The sequence below is a fragment of the Stylophora pistillata genome, chromosome 2 (genome assembly GCF_964205215.1).
Source record: "Stylophora pistillata chromosome 2, jaStyPist1.2, whole genome shotgun sequence".
Taxonomy (NCBI): domain Eukaryota; kingdom Metazoa; phylum Cnidaria; class Anthozoa; order Scleractinia; family Pocilloporidae; genus Stylophora; species Stylophora pistillata.
The window spans coordinates 51,585,829-51,604,373 of NC_142520.1; the positions used below are offsets into that span (position 1 = coordinate 51,585,829).

General features: G+C 39.0%; 1 protein-coding gene and 1 long non-coding RNA gene across 4 annotated transcripts; one reads left to right on the forward strand and one right to left on the reverse strand.

The window, feature by feature from the left end:
* Nucleotides 1–833: 833 nt before the first annotated feature.
* Nucleotides 834–1,882, reverse strand: LOC148740227 (uncharacterized). Its single transcript, XR_015996532.1, has 2 exons — nucleotides 1,530–1,882; nucleotides 834–1,322 (listed from the first exon to the last, which is right to left on the reverse strand). It is a non-coding gene; the product is annotated as an uncharacterized LOC148740227 (long non-coding RNA).
* LOC148740228 (protein argonaute-2-like) lies at nucleotides 1,857–17,028 on the forward strand. 3 transcript variants are annotated; one of them, XM_088748401.1, is made up of 20 exons: nucleotides 1,872–2,013; nucleotides 2,869–2,960; nucleotides 3,043–3,329; nucleotides 3,642–3,695; nucleotides 4,659–4,926; nucleotides 5,680–5,817; nucleotides 6,436–6,610; nucleotides 7,187–7,370; nucleotides 7,811–7,933; nucleotides 9,370–9,397; nucleotides 9,875–10,077; nucleotides 10,511–10,598; nucleotides 10,952–11,111; nucleotides 11,537–11,627; nucleotides 12,284–12,352; nucleotides 12,472–12,597; nucleotides 12,816–12,950; nucleotides 13,585–13,686; nucleotides 13,967–14,166; nucleotides 15,111–17,028. In XM_088748401.1, exons 2-20 carry the CDS (start codon nucleotides 2,930–2,932, stop codon nucleotides 15,223–15,225), a joined length of 2,577 nt encoding a protein of 858 aa, XP_088604527.1. In that variant the 5' UTR covers nucleotides 1,872–2,013; nucleotides 2,869–2,929; the 3' UTR covers nucleotides 15,226–17,028. The 3 variants fall into 3 exon arrangements, with proteins under 3 accessions (XP_088604528.1, XP_088604527.1, XP_088604529.1); XM_088748402.1 differs by lacking the exon at nucleotides 2,869–2,960 and having other exon boundaries at nucleotides 1,857–2,013; XM_088748403.1 differs by lacking the exon at nucleotides 3,642–3,695 and having other exon boundaries at nucleotides 1,873–2,013.
* Nucleotides 17,029–18,545: the final 1,517 nt, after the last annotated feature.

Here is an 18,545-nt window from a genome sequence, read left to right on the forward strand (position 1 = left end):
AGGAAGGACACTGAGGCCCTCCATAACGCCCGCCACAGAAGAAACAAATGCCGTCCCGAACTTTAGAAGCAAACCAAACATTATAACATCTTCAGAGACGTTATCCAACAAGTGAAGATCGATTTTGGAGATGTCTCCAATGATCTTCCGTGAAAAATTTTCTTGTTGTACTTCGTTCTCTACCTCCTGCCGCAAGGAATCAATTGAAAAGCCAGAACAATTTCGCCGCTTCGCCATTTTCAATTCAGATGAATAAGTACTTCGAGGGGTGATAGACGATAACGATCGTAAACTGAAATAACAATGCAACGAATTCCTATCAATTTACTTGAAACGTTGCGTAAGTCATGATCAAAAACGCTTAGCTAGAGCAATTAAACTGCCTCCGTCTATAACGCGATCAAAATAACAATAATCAATGGGAATTCACGAGAATCATAATAATCTACATCAAAATAACTCGATATTTCAAAATCGATGACAAGATTAACAAAATGTGCGTTCCTAGATTAGCGTCTCATTCTTTGATTCACCCCCTTAGGTTAAAAACAATAAAGTACTATTGTACGACTTTGTACATCATAATAATCTACCTCAAAATAACTCGATATTTCAAAATCGATGACAAGATTAACAAAATGTGCGTTCCTAGTACTATTGTACGACTTTGTACATTAGCGTGCTTCCATCAAAAAGAAATTAAACTAAGGAGGAAACTAGCAAAATTACTCACATATCGGTACCGCTTTAACCAAAGGTTAGGAACCAAAATCGGCGAGTAGAACAAATAGGCAAATGGACAAGGTGAAATGCAATCATACAATAGCTAAAGCGACGCTAAACGAGGCTTTTAAACGCGCGTGGGGACGCTAAAATATCTGATTACACACCAATAGAAAATAGACAACAACGTAACCACATCCGTAACTAAAATATTTCGTAACAAAGAAATCAAAGTAATTCGTAAACAAATTCGACTTAGGCTAAATGAATCGTTTGAGTATCCTTAAAAGTCAGTCTGATGAATGAGTCCAGTTCAGTCAATCGTTTGAGTATCTGACGAATGAGTCAAGCCCAGTCTACCCTCCGTTGTGACGGCTGTGACGGCGTCACACGCTCAAAGAACGAAATCGTACAGAATATATCGGGCATCAGATGCACCATATTCAACAGACTTAGAGAGCAAAAAGGCCAAAGACGGTTTTGGGTCATGACTTGAAAAATCCACCAAAACCTCCCGAAAAATAATTCGCCGAGGGTTGTAGTTAGAGCAACTTAATCGTGAAGCTGGAACATTTTTTAAAGCCTTGTGTCCTATATGACTGTAAAGAGAAGGAAAAGACGATGTTGTTTAAAGTGATTTGATGCTTGGGGGCCACCTCAAACTTAACGCAATTTTACTTCGAAGTTGAAGTAAAATAATATCAAACTCTAAATTTCTATCTTCCCTCGGATCATATATCTCATGATCGTCTCCACAGACAACTTTGTGATTCACAAAAATAAAACATCAACATCTTAAGACTAACCTTCAAGGTTTGTTGTCTCATGTGAACATATTGATCTTCAGTAACTCAAATCTCAAACTTCAAGTTCTCGGGCTTTTTTCGCGTTTTGTTCGCACTTTGATCATTAAAATATCCTCAACCGAAGAGCCAGCAAACACCATGAGTATCCACAGAGTTAGAAATGTTGGCGAACTTGTCATACTCCTTCATCCATATTCACAAAATATTACAAAAAGGTGTCGATCGTCCAATGAAACCTCGCAGAAACGCGTCGAGAACTCTACAAATGGCGCCGAACGCGACAAACTAATTCCGTTCTCGCATGCGCAGACAAATGCCTCTCTGCTGATATGGCGTCACCCTGCTCGCGAAGATTCAAAAAACAGTGGCCAAAAACATTCGCCAAAAACAGTTACGTGTGTAACGTTTTCTGAAGATTTTTGATGGATGCCAGGTAGCATAACAGAAGAAACTTGTGTGAGATGAATGGCGTCGAATAACCCAGGTTAGGTTTCTATTTTGTCACATCGACTGCGACATGACTGATACTGTACTATTTTGCGAAACGAAACGAACGTCATCAGGCGAAATCTAACGAAACTAAAGGGATAATACCGATATATATTCTAATAAGGTAAAGATAATTTTCACAAGGATTTTGGAGTAATCGTTAATTAACATAAAGATTTAATGTGCAACTATTTATGCGACGTGGCTTTATTGTTTATAATCCAAACAGAGAATGAAGGCAATTGTATTTTTGCTTTCACAAGCTTGTCGCAAGGTATTTTCCCCTTTTGAAAGAGATGAGAAGATTTTATGTAAAAATTGTTTTCAGCAAGGGCTGATTGTATATATCGAGGTAGACTGGGAGTTTGTGAAAACCATTTCTTAGTCATGTCATTGATGTGTTTTCCTAGATGCATTTGGTCAATGATCTCCCTAACTTTTTCCTCTTGCATGTTTTTTTCTGTTGGTGCTTTGTAGGGTTTTTAGTGAACTCTGTTGTTGAGTTGCGCTTTGGCCTCTTTTTTTTCTTTTGTCTGTCTTATTCATGATGATTGTTGTAGCGTTGCTTTTTAGAGGGTTTAAAGCAGAGTTGTTTTTCAACTCTTTTAGAGCAGTGACCTTGTTGTGTTACAAATTGTTTTATGGCATGGATACAGTAATCTCTGCAAGTTGTGCTATGACATTTTCCAAGTAGCTCTTACGGGCAATAAAAGGCTGAACCTGTGGCATCCAGTTTCATATGAAATGAATTTGGTCCTTTGTTTTGTCTAGGAAAGGTGTAATGGAAGGGCATTCATCTTACAAACAGATCTCACAAGAGTTGGCCTGATTTTACATTTGTTTGTCACAGGTGTTGGGATGAATTTGAGACCCTTTGATAGCACGCTGACTTGGCTGTCAGAAATTTGAAAATGCAATGCGACCACGAAAGCGAGATAGGGAGTCTGTATTGGTCTGTCTTTACCTCTATTCTATTTTTTTTGGATTTAATTTTTCCTGTTGTAACTTGCATTTATGTTTACAGCCAATCGTGTCGGTGGAGATTTTGCTCCACCAAAAAGACCCAACTTTGGAACAGTGGGAAAACCAATTGCTCTCAGAACAAATTTTTTTCAAGTTCGCCTTCCCAAAGGTGACATACATCACTACGATCTTAGCATATCTCCCGATAAGTGTCCAAGACGGGTAAACCGAGATGTGGTAGAAGCAATGGTGAATGCATACCACAAAGTTTTTGAGGGTCAAAGGCCTGTTTTTGATGGAAGAAAAAACCTCTACAGCAGTAAAGTTTTGCCGATCGGAAGAAAACCAGTAAGTGTGATGTTTACATAGAAACCTGCAACTATTTTGGTCACAAACACGCATGATGCATGTTTGTGATCATATAAACTAAATGGGGGGGGCATCTGGAAAGATTTCCAGATGGGGGGCATCTGGAAAGATTTTTTTCAAAAAAATTGTAAACGCCTCAATGCAGTCTGGCCAAAGCCCGAAAAGCCCGTGGATATGGTGCTATATAAAAATCTCGGTATTATTATAATAATTATTTTATCTTAAAATGGTGAATTTTGGTGAACTTTTCTCTGCCTCAACTACTTTGATTTAAGATACTGAAAATTTCAGATTGATTTTGAAGTAACACTCCCAACTGAGAACAGTAAAGACAAGGTCTTTAAGGTAAGAGACAAGTCTGGTCTTGGAAATCAATTGAATATAGCTTCAAAATTTTGTGTTGCTACAAATTCTGTCAAGTTGCTTTACTTTATAATCACAGCTGTACAGCATTATTAAAATTGACAATTTTTTATGATCATGTCTTCCACTGAGCTTTATCAAAATCTGTGTCATAATTAATAGAACAGTAGCTTCTTTTATAGGTCATACTCGGCACTAAACAGGTTTCGGCCATCTTGGAGTAGTGTTTCTGGATGAAAATCTTTTTCTCCCAGAGGCGACCACCAAATTGTTTCTCTTTACAAAATTGATACATTGTTATGCAGATACTTAGTGAAAATATAAATGGAAAATATATTAACTCTGAGATATTGTTAGCATGTAAGGTATTTTAAAAGATTCTCAGAGATTCTGCGCTTGCAGAATAAAAAATCTGTGGCAGAATTACAGGTATGATAATGAGTGTGAAAGTTTGGCAGTGAAGGATTTGAAGTTTTAAGACAAGAAGTTAAGAATTTGGGGGAGTTGTACAACTTATAAAGGTACCTATCAGCATAGAAACATTAATGCACTGTATACAGGTACAGGGTTTAATTGGCCTTAGCTGTTTTATTGTAGACGATATGCACAACATATATCTTATGAACCAAGCGTGAGGGCCGTACTGGGAGAATATTGGCCTGAGGTCTTGACAGTACGGACCGAGCACAGCGAGGTCCATACAAAAGAGACCGAGGACCGATATTCTTCCAGTACGGTCCCAAGCAAGCTTGGTTAATAAGAGATTTATTATACGACTGAGGTTCAAAGGGACACAAGTGCGGTATCACTCGCGACCATTCGGGACAGTGCCCGGTCCAATACTTAGAGAATATTGGACCGGCAATAGAGCATTTTGATTGGTTGATTTTAGTTATTGACCCTCTGACTGCCCGAGTCGTGTAATAAAATTTGATTTTGGTTTAGGTTACAGTCAAGTGGGTTGCACAAGTCAGCTTATTTGCATTGGAACAAGCATTGGAAGGAAAACACAATCAAATTCCATTTGAGACTATACAAGCTCTTGATGTGGTGTTGAGACATTTGCCATCCATGAAGTATATACCTGTTGGAAGATCTTTCTTCTCGCCTCCTGAAGGTTACTACCATCCCTTGGAGAGTGGGCGTGAGGTCTGGTTTGGCTTTCATCAGAGTGTCCGACCGTCTCAGTGGAAGATGATGCTCAACATTGATGGTTAGTGTAATGATGTACACATTGCTGCAGGAGTGTTAAAATAAACCATATACGTACAGCTGATGTATTATCTTGGTGTTGTATTTTGATGTAGTATTTTGGAGTCAAGGCAGGATTATATGAGGAAATTATTTGTAGTGTCTTAAGTTTTTGTAGAACAAAAATCTTGTGATGCTGTAATTTTCTGTTGATAACTGGAAGAGTTAATCTTTTACACACTAACATCAGTATGCATATTCTCCATACTGTTCTCTATTCATTTCTCAAGGTGCTGACAAGGATAATTTGTTAAACAATCAAGAGCTTATCAAGCTGTTATCATTTCCTTTATTCTTGCCACCTTAACTCTTTCACTCCCATGACTGACCAAGACAATTTCTCCTTACTATAATTATCAATATAATATTAAGCAGACAAGTGATGAGAATAAAGAAAAACATCAGCAAGGGAATTATATGTTGATTCAATACCAAATTCTCCAAACTAACATCATAAGAATTGTATGGCAGACAGTAAGGAGAATTGCTAAGGAGATCTTGGCAGTACCAGGGTTACTGTGTTAGGAGAAATTGGATGCCAGTCACTGTTAAGGGTCAAATGGTTTAAGGGGAAAATAAAAAGAAGCCTCCACTAACAGTAGGGTCAAATATAACCAAAGGTTTGTCTGAGGTCATTAGCTGTACCAAAATAGAGAATAATCTCTAAAACTCTGACCATGTTACTGAGAAATTAAACCTTTTGACTTGATCATAGTTTCAGCAACTGCTTTCTATAAATGTCAGCCAGTTGTAGAGTTTATGTGTGAGATCCTTCACAAACAAGAACAGGATCTTCAAAGGACAAAACCATTGTCTGATGCAGATAGAAAGAGGTTCCTCCGAGAGATAAAAGGTATGAAGCAAGTTATGTTATGCATACAAAAAGGTGATATGTATGGATTGATTGGAATGATTGAAGAAGAGTTGGGTATTACAGTTGTAAAAAGGATGTTTAAAACCAAATGTATACTATACTATTTTTAAATCTGATGGATGTTATTAATATCAGTTTGAACAAATATAGCTTAACTGCATGACTGACTTTCAAAGATTTTTACCATATTATGTTGTTGTTGTTTTTTTTACTGTTAGCATAAAGAAATGCCATTTTACATGTATTTTTTTATGATTATGGTATTTGTTGCTCCTCTAGTCATATTTTATCAGTTCAATCCACTATATTCTAATCATTAATCACCAAAATTTATATCTGGTAAACATTGGAATGCTATCTTTCCAAATAAATTTTCTCAATTAAAATCCTTTATCTAGAGACATTTTTGTTCAACAATGGATTTCTTGGGTGATTTTACTTATTAAGATTATACTCATCCGAGTTTTCTCGCACATGTGGGAGTGCATGCAGTCCTTTAAGTGTTAGTGAATGGACAAAGGTTTTTAGGATTTACTTTTACTAAGAGTCTTAAACATGTGATTTCTAACTGTATCTGTTTTGATTTCTCGTTATCAGGCCTCAAGGTGGAAATTACCCACTGTGGATCAATGAAGAGAAAGTACCGTGTCATCAATGTAACAAACTTATCTGCACAAACTTTGAAGTTTCCTCTAAAACAAATGGAAACAGGTCAGCCTAGTGAGATCACAGTGGCAAGATATTTTCAAGAAAAACATATGAGACGGCTTAAGTAAGTAACGCAGTACTTTTATAACTTATATTTCTGTTATTACGACTCATAATTTTTCAAAGTCAATTTTCCACTTTTATTTCATTTTGTACTATTTTGGCGACGAGTTTTCAAAATTCTTCCTACGGCCTCATCTGAGCATTGCATTCATCCCTTAAGGCGTGTGCGAAAACACGACAAACACAGCGAAAATAAAACGATTTATGTGCTCTCTGCGGCCAACGATAATAATTTGAATTGCTTAAAAGTTTTGTTTCGCGCGGCCATTTTGTCGCTCCACTTTCCGTCCATATCTGCCCTCTACTACAGTGTAATACCTTTACACTTCGCACGTGCTGTTGTCTTTATCTGGTAAAATGACATAAGAGCAAAATGATATCATGAAATTGCATGAAGTTACATATATTGTACCTCTGTTTGGAAAGAAGCAGTGAAGTGATTTTCCAAAGAACACAACACAGTGGTCAGGCCAGTTCTCACCCTCAAATGTTTGATACAGATTCGAGCGTATCAATCCGCCAACCTTTGTGTCATTTCTCCTTTTCGTCTCATTTCTTTGTTGTTGTGTTCGTGTAGATACCCTCATCTGCCATGCCTTCAAGTCGGGCAAGAACAAAAACACACTTACCTTCCCATTGAAGTTTGTAACCTTGTGGCAGGTCAGCGCTGCATCAAGAAATTGAGCGATAAACAAACATCTATGATGATAAAAACAACAGCAAAGAGTGCTCCGGAGAGAGAACAAGAGATCTTAAATCTGGTGAGGGAATATCGAGCATTGATAGCGAATATTTCTAATTTGCTAGCATAGCCGTTTCCCCGATCTTGTTCAGTGGTGTTGTGAATCATTATGTATGCTCATAGTGCGAAGTAGATGGCAGAGTAAAATAGCGCGTTACAAAATATTGCAGGAGAAGGCAGAGGCATTTCATCTTCCCGCCACAAATTTAACGCTTTCGGCACTGCGTTCTGCATGCCGTGTTTAAACTGAAAAACGCGTGATTATACCCTATTGCGGGCCTCACTCAAAGAAAACAAACACATTACCTTTACAAGGGTGAGAACCTAGGTCTCTGGATTTTTAATGAGGTTTTTGTTTTCAATGTGATGATGGATTTTTATTCCAGTATTTCTATTCATTGAAGCTCTTTGTATCCAATGAGTGACGTGTTTGTAATTTCCACTCACTTACAACCTTAGATTAGGAAAGCTGACTTCAACAATGACCAATATGTCAAGGATTTTGGAATCTCGATAGAAGACAAGATGGTGGAACTTCAAGGGCGGGTGCTGCAAGCACCTAAGCTGCAGTATGGCGGAAAGGTAACTGAAGTAACGTTCATTTTCCCTTTTTTTTTTTAAGTTGGATCCGTTTTGAAGATGTTGAAATGCTTTTTAAAAAGCTTTCGAACTCAGATAACGGTGTGATGGGAAAGAAAATAATCAAAAGGGTAAGAATAAACAGGATGGAAAATAATGGAGAAGAATAAAAAGGGACGAGGGTAAAGTCTTAAAGTGCACCTAAACCCAAAAATTTTTTTTCGCTTAACGAAGTAAGCTTATTTTTTGGAGTATTTCTGTGCAAAATTTTTTTAATTTGCTCAAATCTTTAATTTTCTGTACCCAGTCAAAATATGGAAAATCGGCCGCCATCTTGCCCCACGACCGAGTTTAAAGAGGAATGGCTCTAGCGGGTAATGTGACGTCAAATCGAGAACACGAAAGTCTGCATTTCACATATTTTCACTTGTTTGGGAAGTTTGTCGTCGATGTTGTCCGAAATATGCCGACTAGGTGTGTTGTATGAGGAATGTATGAAGCGCGATACCCTCTTGCAAATTTTTCACGTTGCTACATCCTTCTACAACCCTTGTATTGCATAGATCACCGATCTATGATCACTATGATTACAAAGATCACCGATCACTTCACGTGCACCTCCGCCAACGTAATCTATATTATAACTTGTACTTATTGCAAAAAGTTATACATCGGCGAAACAGGAAGACGACTGGGTGACCGATTCCGAGAACACCTTCGCGACGAAGAAAAGAATGACGAGGACGCATCAAAACCAGTTGCTAGACACTTTAAATACAATACAACCCACAACTCCTCTATTCGCTCTGACGAAGGGCTAACGCTCGAAACGTCAGCTTTTTTATTCGTTACGGTGGCCAATTTACAGTTTCAACTGAGTTGATATAACCAAATTACCTTGTTACCCCCACCGACGCAGCACCACAGTTTCTTTAGAAACTTTTAGCCTTCATTCATCTACTTCAAGGCTTGATTTAGTTGCAAAATACTTCAAGGTAAGATTTATCAAATCCAAAGAGTTCTGGTCGCCAACTTAGCGACTAATTTTGGAATCTTGATCGCCAGCGCGGTAATCTTAGTCGCCTTAGCCACTGTACTCGGTGCAATTTCGTGCATGCCCTGCTTGATAGAGATTTATCTAGTGGGTAGCGTTATTCACCCCTCTAACAAGCGTGGGCTGGTAAAGGCACTCGAACCCAGACCTCTCGACCCGCAGTCCAGCGCACTAATCATTCGGTCAGAGCGTCTCCCACAGGGAGAAGAAACTTCAAAATTTTAAATAACATTTTTTTCCATGGAGATAGAAGTCTGAAATTTGGCAATATTCATTATTGCATGGTATTTTTCATGTATCCCTTACAGAGCTTTCGTTAAATGAACTTCTTATTGCGTATCACTCTTTTTGGTATTTATCGAATTTGATATTAATTTCTTCTTAGGACAAACTGAAAATTTCCCCAAAACAAGGTATAGTGAACAATTTTGTGAAAAATCACTTAATGATGGTAATAATGAAGAATCAATTTAAAGGCTATACCCAGGTGAAGTCGGGTATTTTCTGAAGAGTTTTTGAGTTCATTCTTCAGCCAGCTGGTGCGTCCGTTTGCCTTTTTAATCACAAAACAGGATTGTCTAACCCTCGTGTTGTTGGAATTGAATGCTTTACTTCGACATAAGACGACTTTAGACAGAACAATGACAGCAGCAGCGGTGGAAAGAGGAAAAAACGGTTATTCACGTCTAAGTCTTTATCTTATGGCAAAAAAAAAATTATTACCCAAATTTTTGTTACCTGGATGACACAGGAAAAGGCCTTGATAATTTTCATTATCATGCAAAAAAAAAAGTATTCCTTTCGCTTGGTAGAAAACTACTCTCAATTGCCTATGAGTATTTTTATACTGTTGCATCGTCCAACTTTCATTTTCATGCTTCGCTTTCCAGGAGCATGGGACATGAGAGGAAAGCAACTGTTTCACGGCATTGAGATTAAAGTGTGGGCAATAGCTTGCTTTGTCGACCCAAGAGAAGTCAACGACAGAGTATTGAAGAACTTCGCCCATCAGCTGATGAGGATTAGCAGCGAAACTGGGATGCCAATCAAATCTGAACCGTGCTTCTGTAAATACGCTAAGAAAGCCGAGGATGTGAGTAGCTCAACTTCAAAATTCTCCTCAATGTCGTGATAGATTTACTTAGATTAGCGTTAAGAGAATTTGTAAATTCTGTTCAAAGACAAAGTTCTTTAGTGTCTCGATAGCAGTTTTGTGTATCGTTTCAAGAGTTAATTTTATTGGTTTCAGTTGAAAACATACTTGGAGTGTTTCAATTGTCTTTACCTATCTTGAAAAGCGAGGAGAACTCTGGAAAAGAAAAACAGTTTAAGACGCAAACTCAGGCAATCAGGGAAAGAGAATTTCCCGTATCTCCTTAATGAAACAGTGAAAGACAATTGCATAGAAACCTGCTTATGTAAACACGGCACTCGTTCTTTGGTTAATAAAATTATTCTTGAAGTCAGGGAAGTTGTTTGAAGTGCGAGAGATGAAAGAGATTTGTCGTGTTGTTTTATCTTGTCAGGTTGAGCCCATGTTTAAACATTTGAAATCCACCTTTGCCAATCTTCAGCTCATTATTCTTGTGTTGCCCGGAAAAACACCAGTATATGGTGAGTTTTGAAAACACGGAAGGAGAAACGAAAAATGTTCAGCGTTGAATTTGTGATCACAGTGCGATTTGTATGACTGACTGAAGAACTGCTTGATTGACTGACTGACAGTCTGTAAGACTCATTGACTGACTGACTTACTCTCTAACTGGCTGGCTGATCGACTGACTGACTGGCTGTCTGACTGACTGACTGACTGACTGGCTGGTTGTCTGACTGACCGACTGACTGGCTGGCTGTCTGACTGACCGACTGGCTGGCTGATGGAATGACTCACTGACTAACTGATAGACCCATGGATTCTTTGTAGAATGTAGATTCTCAGTGTTTTATTATCCACGTTTCTCTTGTAGCTGAAGTCAAACGAGTTGGAGATACAATGCTAGGAATCGCCACACAGTGTGTTCAATCTAAGAATGTCACCAGGTTTCAAGCTCAAACATTGTCCAATCTGTGTTTAAAAATAAATGCCAAGCTTGGAGGAATAAACAATATTTTGGCCCCAGATATTCGGTGAGATGAATGCACTTAGTGTTACTTACAGGGGTATCGAAGGGGGGAGGGATGCCAGGATGTGGAGGTGTTAGGTTTGGAACGGGTGGGAGAAGTTTGGTTTGTTAAGAGGAATCTGCGAGGAAATGCTTTTTGTACATTTGCCATTTTTTACTTGTTCATGTGCGGAATGTTTCTTTTCTTTTGTCGTGTCATGATTAAATTTACCAGATCCCCCAGAGGGCTTTGTATTATTCTCACGATTCCTCCCTCATTGGCTGTCAATTTTTTGTAGTCCCTGTTTTATACTTTGTGGGCGACGACTGACCTCACTCCCCCGTTCTCTTTGAAAACCATGTGATCCCTATCAAAATCCCCCTCCCCTTCCCTCCCCCCCCCATGTTAAATAATGACTGGTCCCTAAATATTTGAATCTATGTTTACAGACTTCCCGTATTTCGCGAACCTGTGATATTTCTTGGAGCTGATGTAACTCACCCTGCAGCTGGGGATGAAAAACGACCTTCAATTGCTGCAGTAAGTTGTTATCCTTTTTGGTATCCTTCTTGTGCTTTTTGTTTCGTAGTTATTTTTTATTTTTAATTTTGTCGCTGAGAGCTTGTTGCAAGAAAGTCTCCCGATAAGACTCTTCTTGTAGCGTGCATTGGTAACTAAGAGCTTCATGTTGAAAACAACGTTTGAAAAGTTGTCTTTCACCAACACACAAAATCATCTTTAACTTTGGGTAGACCACTGAATATTTGTTTGATATGGCAAGATTGACCCCAAAGGAGTTTAAATAAGTGGTTGAAGATGGAAAAAGTTAACAGGAATGGCAAACTAGCGACTGAAAAGAAAAATGTTTTATTCGAACTGAAGTTGCTCGATCTTGTACAGTGAGGATGGAGAGACCTGTAGGACGGCAACAACAGGAACTAGGGTGGGATGGGTGGGTGAAAACTGACGAGAGAAATCGCGAGAAGTTGTAGTACCTGCGAAACCAGATCAGTTAGTATCGTTGTAACATCCTTATTCGCGGATGTGTGAGTAGGAGTGAAAGTGAATTTTTCCTATTAACGCTGAAAATATTCACACTAAACTTTTCCAATGCACTCAGCGTAATTAATGTACTTTGAAATGAAAACCAATAGATTATAAATAGAATACCTCAAGGTAATTTGCTGTGTTTGTAGGTTGTCGGCAGTATGGATGCTCATCCCAGCCGGTACTGTGCTTCAGTTCGAGTTCAGACACATCGCCAGGTATAAAAGTCGCGCGGAAATGCCGTTGGAGTTGCGCTCCATGAGCTTTTGAAGAAAAAAAAAATTGTTAATCAACCTTTCACGTGATCTTATCGTCTGCTCTATTATTTATCTTGCAGGAAATCATTGCCGAATTAGCGGCCATGGTTCGTGAGCTGTTGATTCAGTTTTATCGTTCGACAAGACACAAGCCAGTCAGGATCATTTTCTATCGTGATGGAGTCAGTGAAGGCCAGTTTAGACAGGTGAGGTGGTGATATTTACTATGGTAAATATGAGTTGCTGCTCATTACTACCGAAGATTGCTGCTCCATTATATTCTTGGTTTGACAGAAATACTTTAAAATTGTCTTTTCCAAACACTGCATGCACATACAGATTGACCAGTCAGTGGTCAGTAGTGAACGAAGTTTTTCGCGAAGTTTTAGAACTAAGATTGTTTTGACGCCAAATTTGTTTCTAGGTACTGTGTCACGAACTAAAAGCCATCCGTGAGGCTTGTATCAAGCTGGAGGTTGGGTACCAGCCGGGCATCACTTTCATTGTTGTGCAAAAAAGACACCACACTAGATTTTTCTGTCAGGATAAAGAGGATATGGTATGGGTTATGAAACTGGCGCACCATGTTTTATCGCTAAGCTTTGTAATATATAACTGTAAATTTTAGGCGAAAGTGTCTTTAGAGCCTAATTATCTTGTAAGGTACAAAAATATAATTTTTTTGGGAAAAACGTAGTCGAAAATACAGCATATGCCTGGGGTTTAGTTAGGAGCCTCTACTCTGAGCACTAACCCCAGCTTCCCTCGCTCGCGGACATTTACTCAACAGTTTGCTGTAAACAAACCACTCGCAGGGCTGTGCGCACGGGGAATACCCAGAAATCCAAGAGAAAGGAAGGAAAATGTTTCTTGACCCTTTCAGCCTAACATCGGTCTGCATATTCTCCATACTGTTCTCTTTACAATTCCTAAGGGGGTAACAGGGAGAATTAGTTTCCTAATCAAGAGCGTCTTGAGTTAGAGATAATTTTCTACCTTCACGTGATCATAATGTTTGATTCAGGGGTGATAATGTAAGGAGATAGTAGATGTTTGTCACTCTCAAAGGTGAAAGGTGAAAGGGTTAGAAAAATAAAAACATAATCAACGCATCCCAACTCCCACCTCATTATTTTGCTGACTCTGTTTCATTTAGGCGATCACACATTTCATATATTTTTTTGTGGTTTTAGTGTGGCGGTAGTAAGAACGTCCCCCCAGGAACCACTGTGGATGTTGGCATAACTCACCCCACTGAGTTTGACTTCTACCTGTGCAGTCACGCAGGAATTCAGGTAAGGCTTTGCCACTCTCCAATCCACAGGGCTGAGTTAAATAAAACGTCTCGCAAAAAATTTAAGTAACACAAAGTCGTCAAGCTTTCTAACAGTTTGTAGTTATCAAATTATACTACTGAGTGAGGGAGAGGCACTGTGAAACTAAACTCTCCGACATCTCGATCGGGAATCCCAGCGCATTAAGAAGGCGGCTAAAATTCAAAGCGATCTGCGAATCTCGCTGTGTGGTTGTTTTTGGAGTAAAGACACGACGCTAATGAACCCGTTCCTCTTGCAGGGCACCAGCCGTCCTTCACATTATCACGTGCTCTGGGACGACAACAATTTCAAAGCAGACGAGATCCAGGCCCTCACTTATCAGTTGTGCCATACTTACGTCAGGTGCACACGAGCAGTATCCATACCAGCCCCTGCATATTACGCGCATTTGGTGGCGTTCAGAGCGCGATTCCATCTGATAGAAAGAGAACGGGAAAGGTGAGATATTATGCACGGTAGACAAAGAGTGTCCTCAAGAAATATAGTGAAATTCCACATAATCTGATGAACTTTACTGGAAAAGGCCAATTTGTGAATTTTTACCTTAAAAGTGAGATCAGAACATGATATATCACACTCGTGGGTAGGAAAAAATGAAGCTGGTAGAATTTGACTCATCGACCTCCAAGTAAGAGCAGTATGGAGTGGAAAGAGTGTCCTCATGAAATATGGTGAAATTTCACATAATCTGATGAACTTTACTGGAAAAGGCCAATTTGTGAATTTTTACCTTAAAAGTGAGATCAGAACATGATATATCACATTCGTGGGTAGGAAAAAATGAAGCTGGTAGAATTTGACTCATCGACCTCCAAGTAAGAGCAGTATGGAGTGGAACCTCACTTTAAGAAACCTCTACATAACGAAGTCCCCGATACAACGAACCAATTTCCCCAGTCCCTTAGCACCTCGTGAAATCGAGGTTCCACCGTATATGCTTTGCGAACTTAAAATTTAAGTTCCTGGGGACAGCCAAGAAATTTGTTAGATCCGAGGGCCGGAGGCTCGAGACGCATTCGCGAGGGTAAGATACTCTACAGGGAATGGGCCCGAAGGGCAAGTGCATGATGGGTGTGATTAGGGAAGGAGGATTCAAGACCCGGGCCCGCTATAATTGGACACAGCTGTTCAGGTGTTCCTGCCAACGTTCTTTCTGTTTGTTTGTTTGTTTTTTGGCGAAGCTAATAAACACTCTTGATGGAGGGCGATTTGAGATTGAAGGGTTGGGAGTCTTTACGGTACAAGAGATGGAAGGGGTTTTGAGAGCCGAGGGATGAAGGACTCGAGGTTTGACTAGTTGGAGGAAGGTTAGTTTATATTTCTGTTACTTCTGTTTCTCTTGATAGTAATGAATTTTTTTTTGTAATTTTCTATCTATTCAGCCCTGAGAATGGTTCGTCTTGCAGCGGTGGTCATGGAGAGGAAAGAAGTCCACAGATTTTGGCCAAAGCTGTTCAAGTCCATCCGGAGATATTGAAAGGAATGTACTTCGCCTGAGGACACTTAAAGTGCACCTAAACCCAAAAATTTTTTTTCGCTTAACGAAATAAGGTTATTTTTTGGAGTATTTCTGTGCAAAAATTTTGTAATTTGCTTAAATCTTAAATTTTCTGTGCCTAGTCAAAATACGGAAAATCGGCCGCCATCTTGCCCCACGACCGAGTTTAAAGAGGAATGGCTCTAGCGGATAATGTGACGTCAAATCGAGAACACGAAAGTCTGCTTTTCACACATTTTCACTTGTTTGGGAAGGTTGTGGTCGATATTGTTCGAAATATGCCGACCAGGTGTGTTGTATGAGGAATGTATGAAGCGTAATACCCTTGCAAACTTCGCACGTTGCTACATCCTCCTATAACACTTAGTCGGCATATTTTCGGACAAAATCGACTACAACCTTCTTAAACAAGCGAAAATGTGTGAAATGCAGACTTTCGTGTTCTCGATTTGACGTCACGTTAGCCGCTAGAGCCATTCCTCTTTAAACTCGGCCGTGAGGCAAGATGGCGGCCGATTTTCCGTATTTTGACTGGGCACAGACAATTGAAGATTTGAGCAACTAAAAAAATGTTTGCACAGAAATACTCCAAAAAATACGCTTATTTCGTTAAGCGAAAAAAAAAATTTGGGTTTACCGAAAAAATTGAAACTGCCGCTGTGAAAGTATAGTTGCCGTGATCAAATTGAAATTGCCGTGGCACTTTTGGGCAACCGTACGAAGGAGCATAATTGCACTTCTAATTAGTTTATTTATATATATATATATATATAAACATAAACGATATGCGCATGCTCACTAGTTTACACTAGTTTGAGCACTCTGGCATGGCTTAGACGATACCACAAAGGTTGGGTCGTTTGGGGTGACCGTTTCGGTTCTCCCCCATCTTAGTATTAACACTGCACTGATGAGGCCCAGCAGGCCGAAACACAACTGTCTGCAGTTAGTTATCTAAATATGAATATATGTATATATAACTTGGCAGTAGACGTGATGATTCCAGGTATTTCGTTCACATAAATAAGGAACATAACCGGTCCCAGTACTGAGCCTTGAGGGACACCAGATGTAACTGGTGACCAATCCGAGTACGATCCATGTTTGAAGAAGTTGTTTCCGAATGAAAAACAATTGAATGTGAGCACTAGTTCGGCTAAGCGTAGTAGTGTTTCAGATTTATAAAACTATTTACAGTAATGATATGCCAAGTTCGTGACCTACAGATCTTATCATGTTTATCCTAGCATATTTAATGTTCCTTTTATTTCGAAGTCAGATAAACATTGAAAATTACAAGTATGCAAGACAGTTTTCTTTCGCTATTTTCTTTCTATTTAGAGTCTTGCAATCAAAGAGGTTTTATGGTCGAAAGAAGGTTGCATTTTTATGAATGATCCAAACTCTTCTGGACTTTTCCTTTGGCTAAATTCGCCTTAAAATGTTTTTAATAAAAATTCAATGGTCTGACAGTAAAATGTGCTCATTTCCACCTGAAAGATTGAGTATTGGAAAGCCAGTAGTAATCACGTTCCACGACTAATTATCTCAAAGGTCACTTAATGAAAATACTATACAAAAAAAAAGCGCGTGAATTTCATAAAATAATAATTCTTATCAAAGTCTCGATAAATACTGTTTTAACCTTAACTTGCGACTCAGATAATTTTTGAGATATTTTCACGCTCAAGAGACTGAAAAAAATTTATTTTCATTATATTGCAATATTCTTTCAAACCTTATCAGTTGTTCTCAATTATATTTGCACCTGTAGTGAATTAAACTTGAATAATTACATGCTTGCCAATGTTCCGATCATTTACTAAAGTATATTGATGCCACTTAAAGTATTATTGGTACTTAAGTAAATTGACTGCTTTAGCGGTTAACGCCGTAAGCCAAACGTTTCTGACTTCTGTAGACCAGAATCTCAACATTCTAAGACTGCCATCAACCTGGGAAATCTTAATGTAGTTCGAGCTCTGGACCGTCAGAGCCGTTACATTGGACATCATTATGATCTCGGAGAACACCAACACATCATCCCTTTTCTCATAACAGTATAGTTTATCTTCCAACAGTATAAAGCGCCTCTTATGCCAACTTGGTCTTCTCCTGAGCACAGCGCACTCTTTTAGCCGGCATAAATCTCCATCCTGAGACGATACCAAACTACTGAAGTTGTTGTTTAACAAACGATAAGATGGAGGCGAGTACGGAAGGTGGCTCTTCCCTTTTGATAGTTTTCTCTTCCGCTTCGGCAAAGGCTCATTCCAGAATTTCGGTTTTACCTGCCACAGGCGGGTTTCACTGCCTGACTTGTAAAAGCTTCTCCATAACTATCGAGATATTCTATCTTCTAACAATACAAACCATGTCCACACAAATGAACAGAAAGACGCACAGAAGTTAAATTTATAAACGACCTCAACCTATATTGAAATCTGACTCACGAGAAATTAGCCGGCGGAAACCTCTTAGGCACGTACTTAAAAACCACTGTGTTTTTTTTCTTGCGATCACGTCACGCGTGTTACGTGTTTTTGCGTGATTCTACAATTCTCGACCGTCATTGTCGTATTGTTAAACTTGTTGACCTGACCCTCACTCAACATGAATATAATTACTCATAATTGTAATGATTCTACAGCAGGCTGATGTAGAGAACCATGATTAACTGCAGCATCTATTTCTCCAGAAAACTAAGTGTTTTTAATTGCTTCTCAGTGGTCGTTAAGTCAGTCAGAGAATTTCCTTGTTAATTGAGCGGACTTAAATAATTTGTTGGTCAGCGCGACTAGGTGAACTCACACTACGCACCACTAATTTTCTTTCCTACTCACGTACCCTTGAGAGATTTTAAAGTTAAACGGATTCTCTTTCAAAGGTAAACAGATTCTCTTTCAAAGCTTCTCTCGTCACGCAACTTTGAACGTGCTTTGGAAAATAAACAATTTTCATTGTAAATATTACAGAACACATAGCGAATCATGCCTTTCATTCATTCCAATTTAAAACGGTTTTTTTCTACAGATATTTATTCTTGCCTTTGGCCACAGATAACAATAAGAGAGGCATCATTTTTGGTTGGAATTCCTACGCCCGCGAAACAATTAACTATCCCTTATCAAGCCTCGTTGAGTTATCATTAGTTCACTGAATTACAACTTTGCCTGAACATGGCATGCGAGTAATAACATGGCATGCGAATATAAAGTGGCTTAATATCTCTAGCACGGCTGAGCTGCAGGTGTGAATTGAGAACTTTATCGGTAATTTCGTGATCAATTTTTCATAACTTGGTCAGAGACTCGTAGAC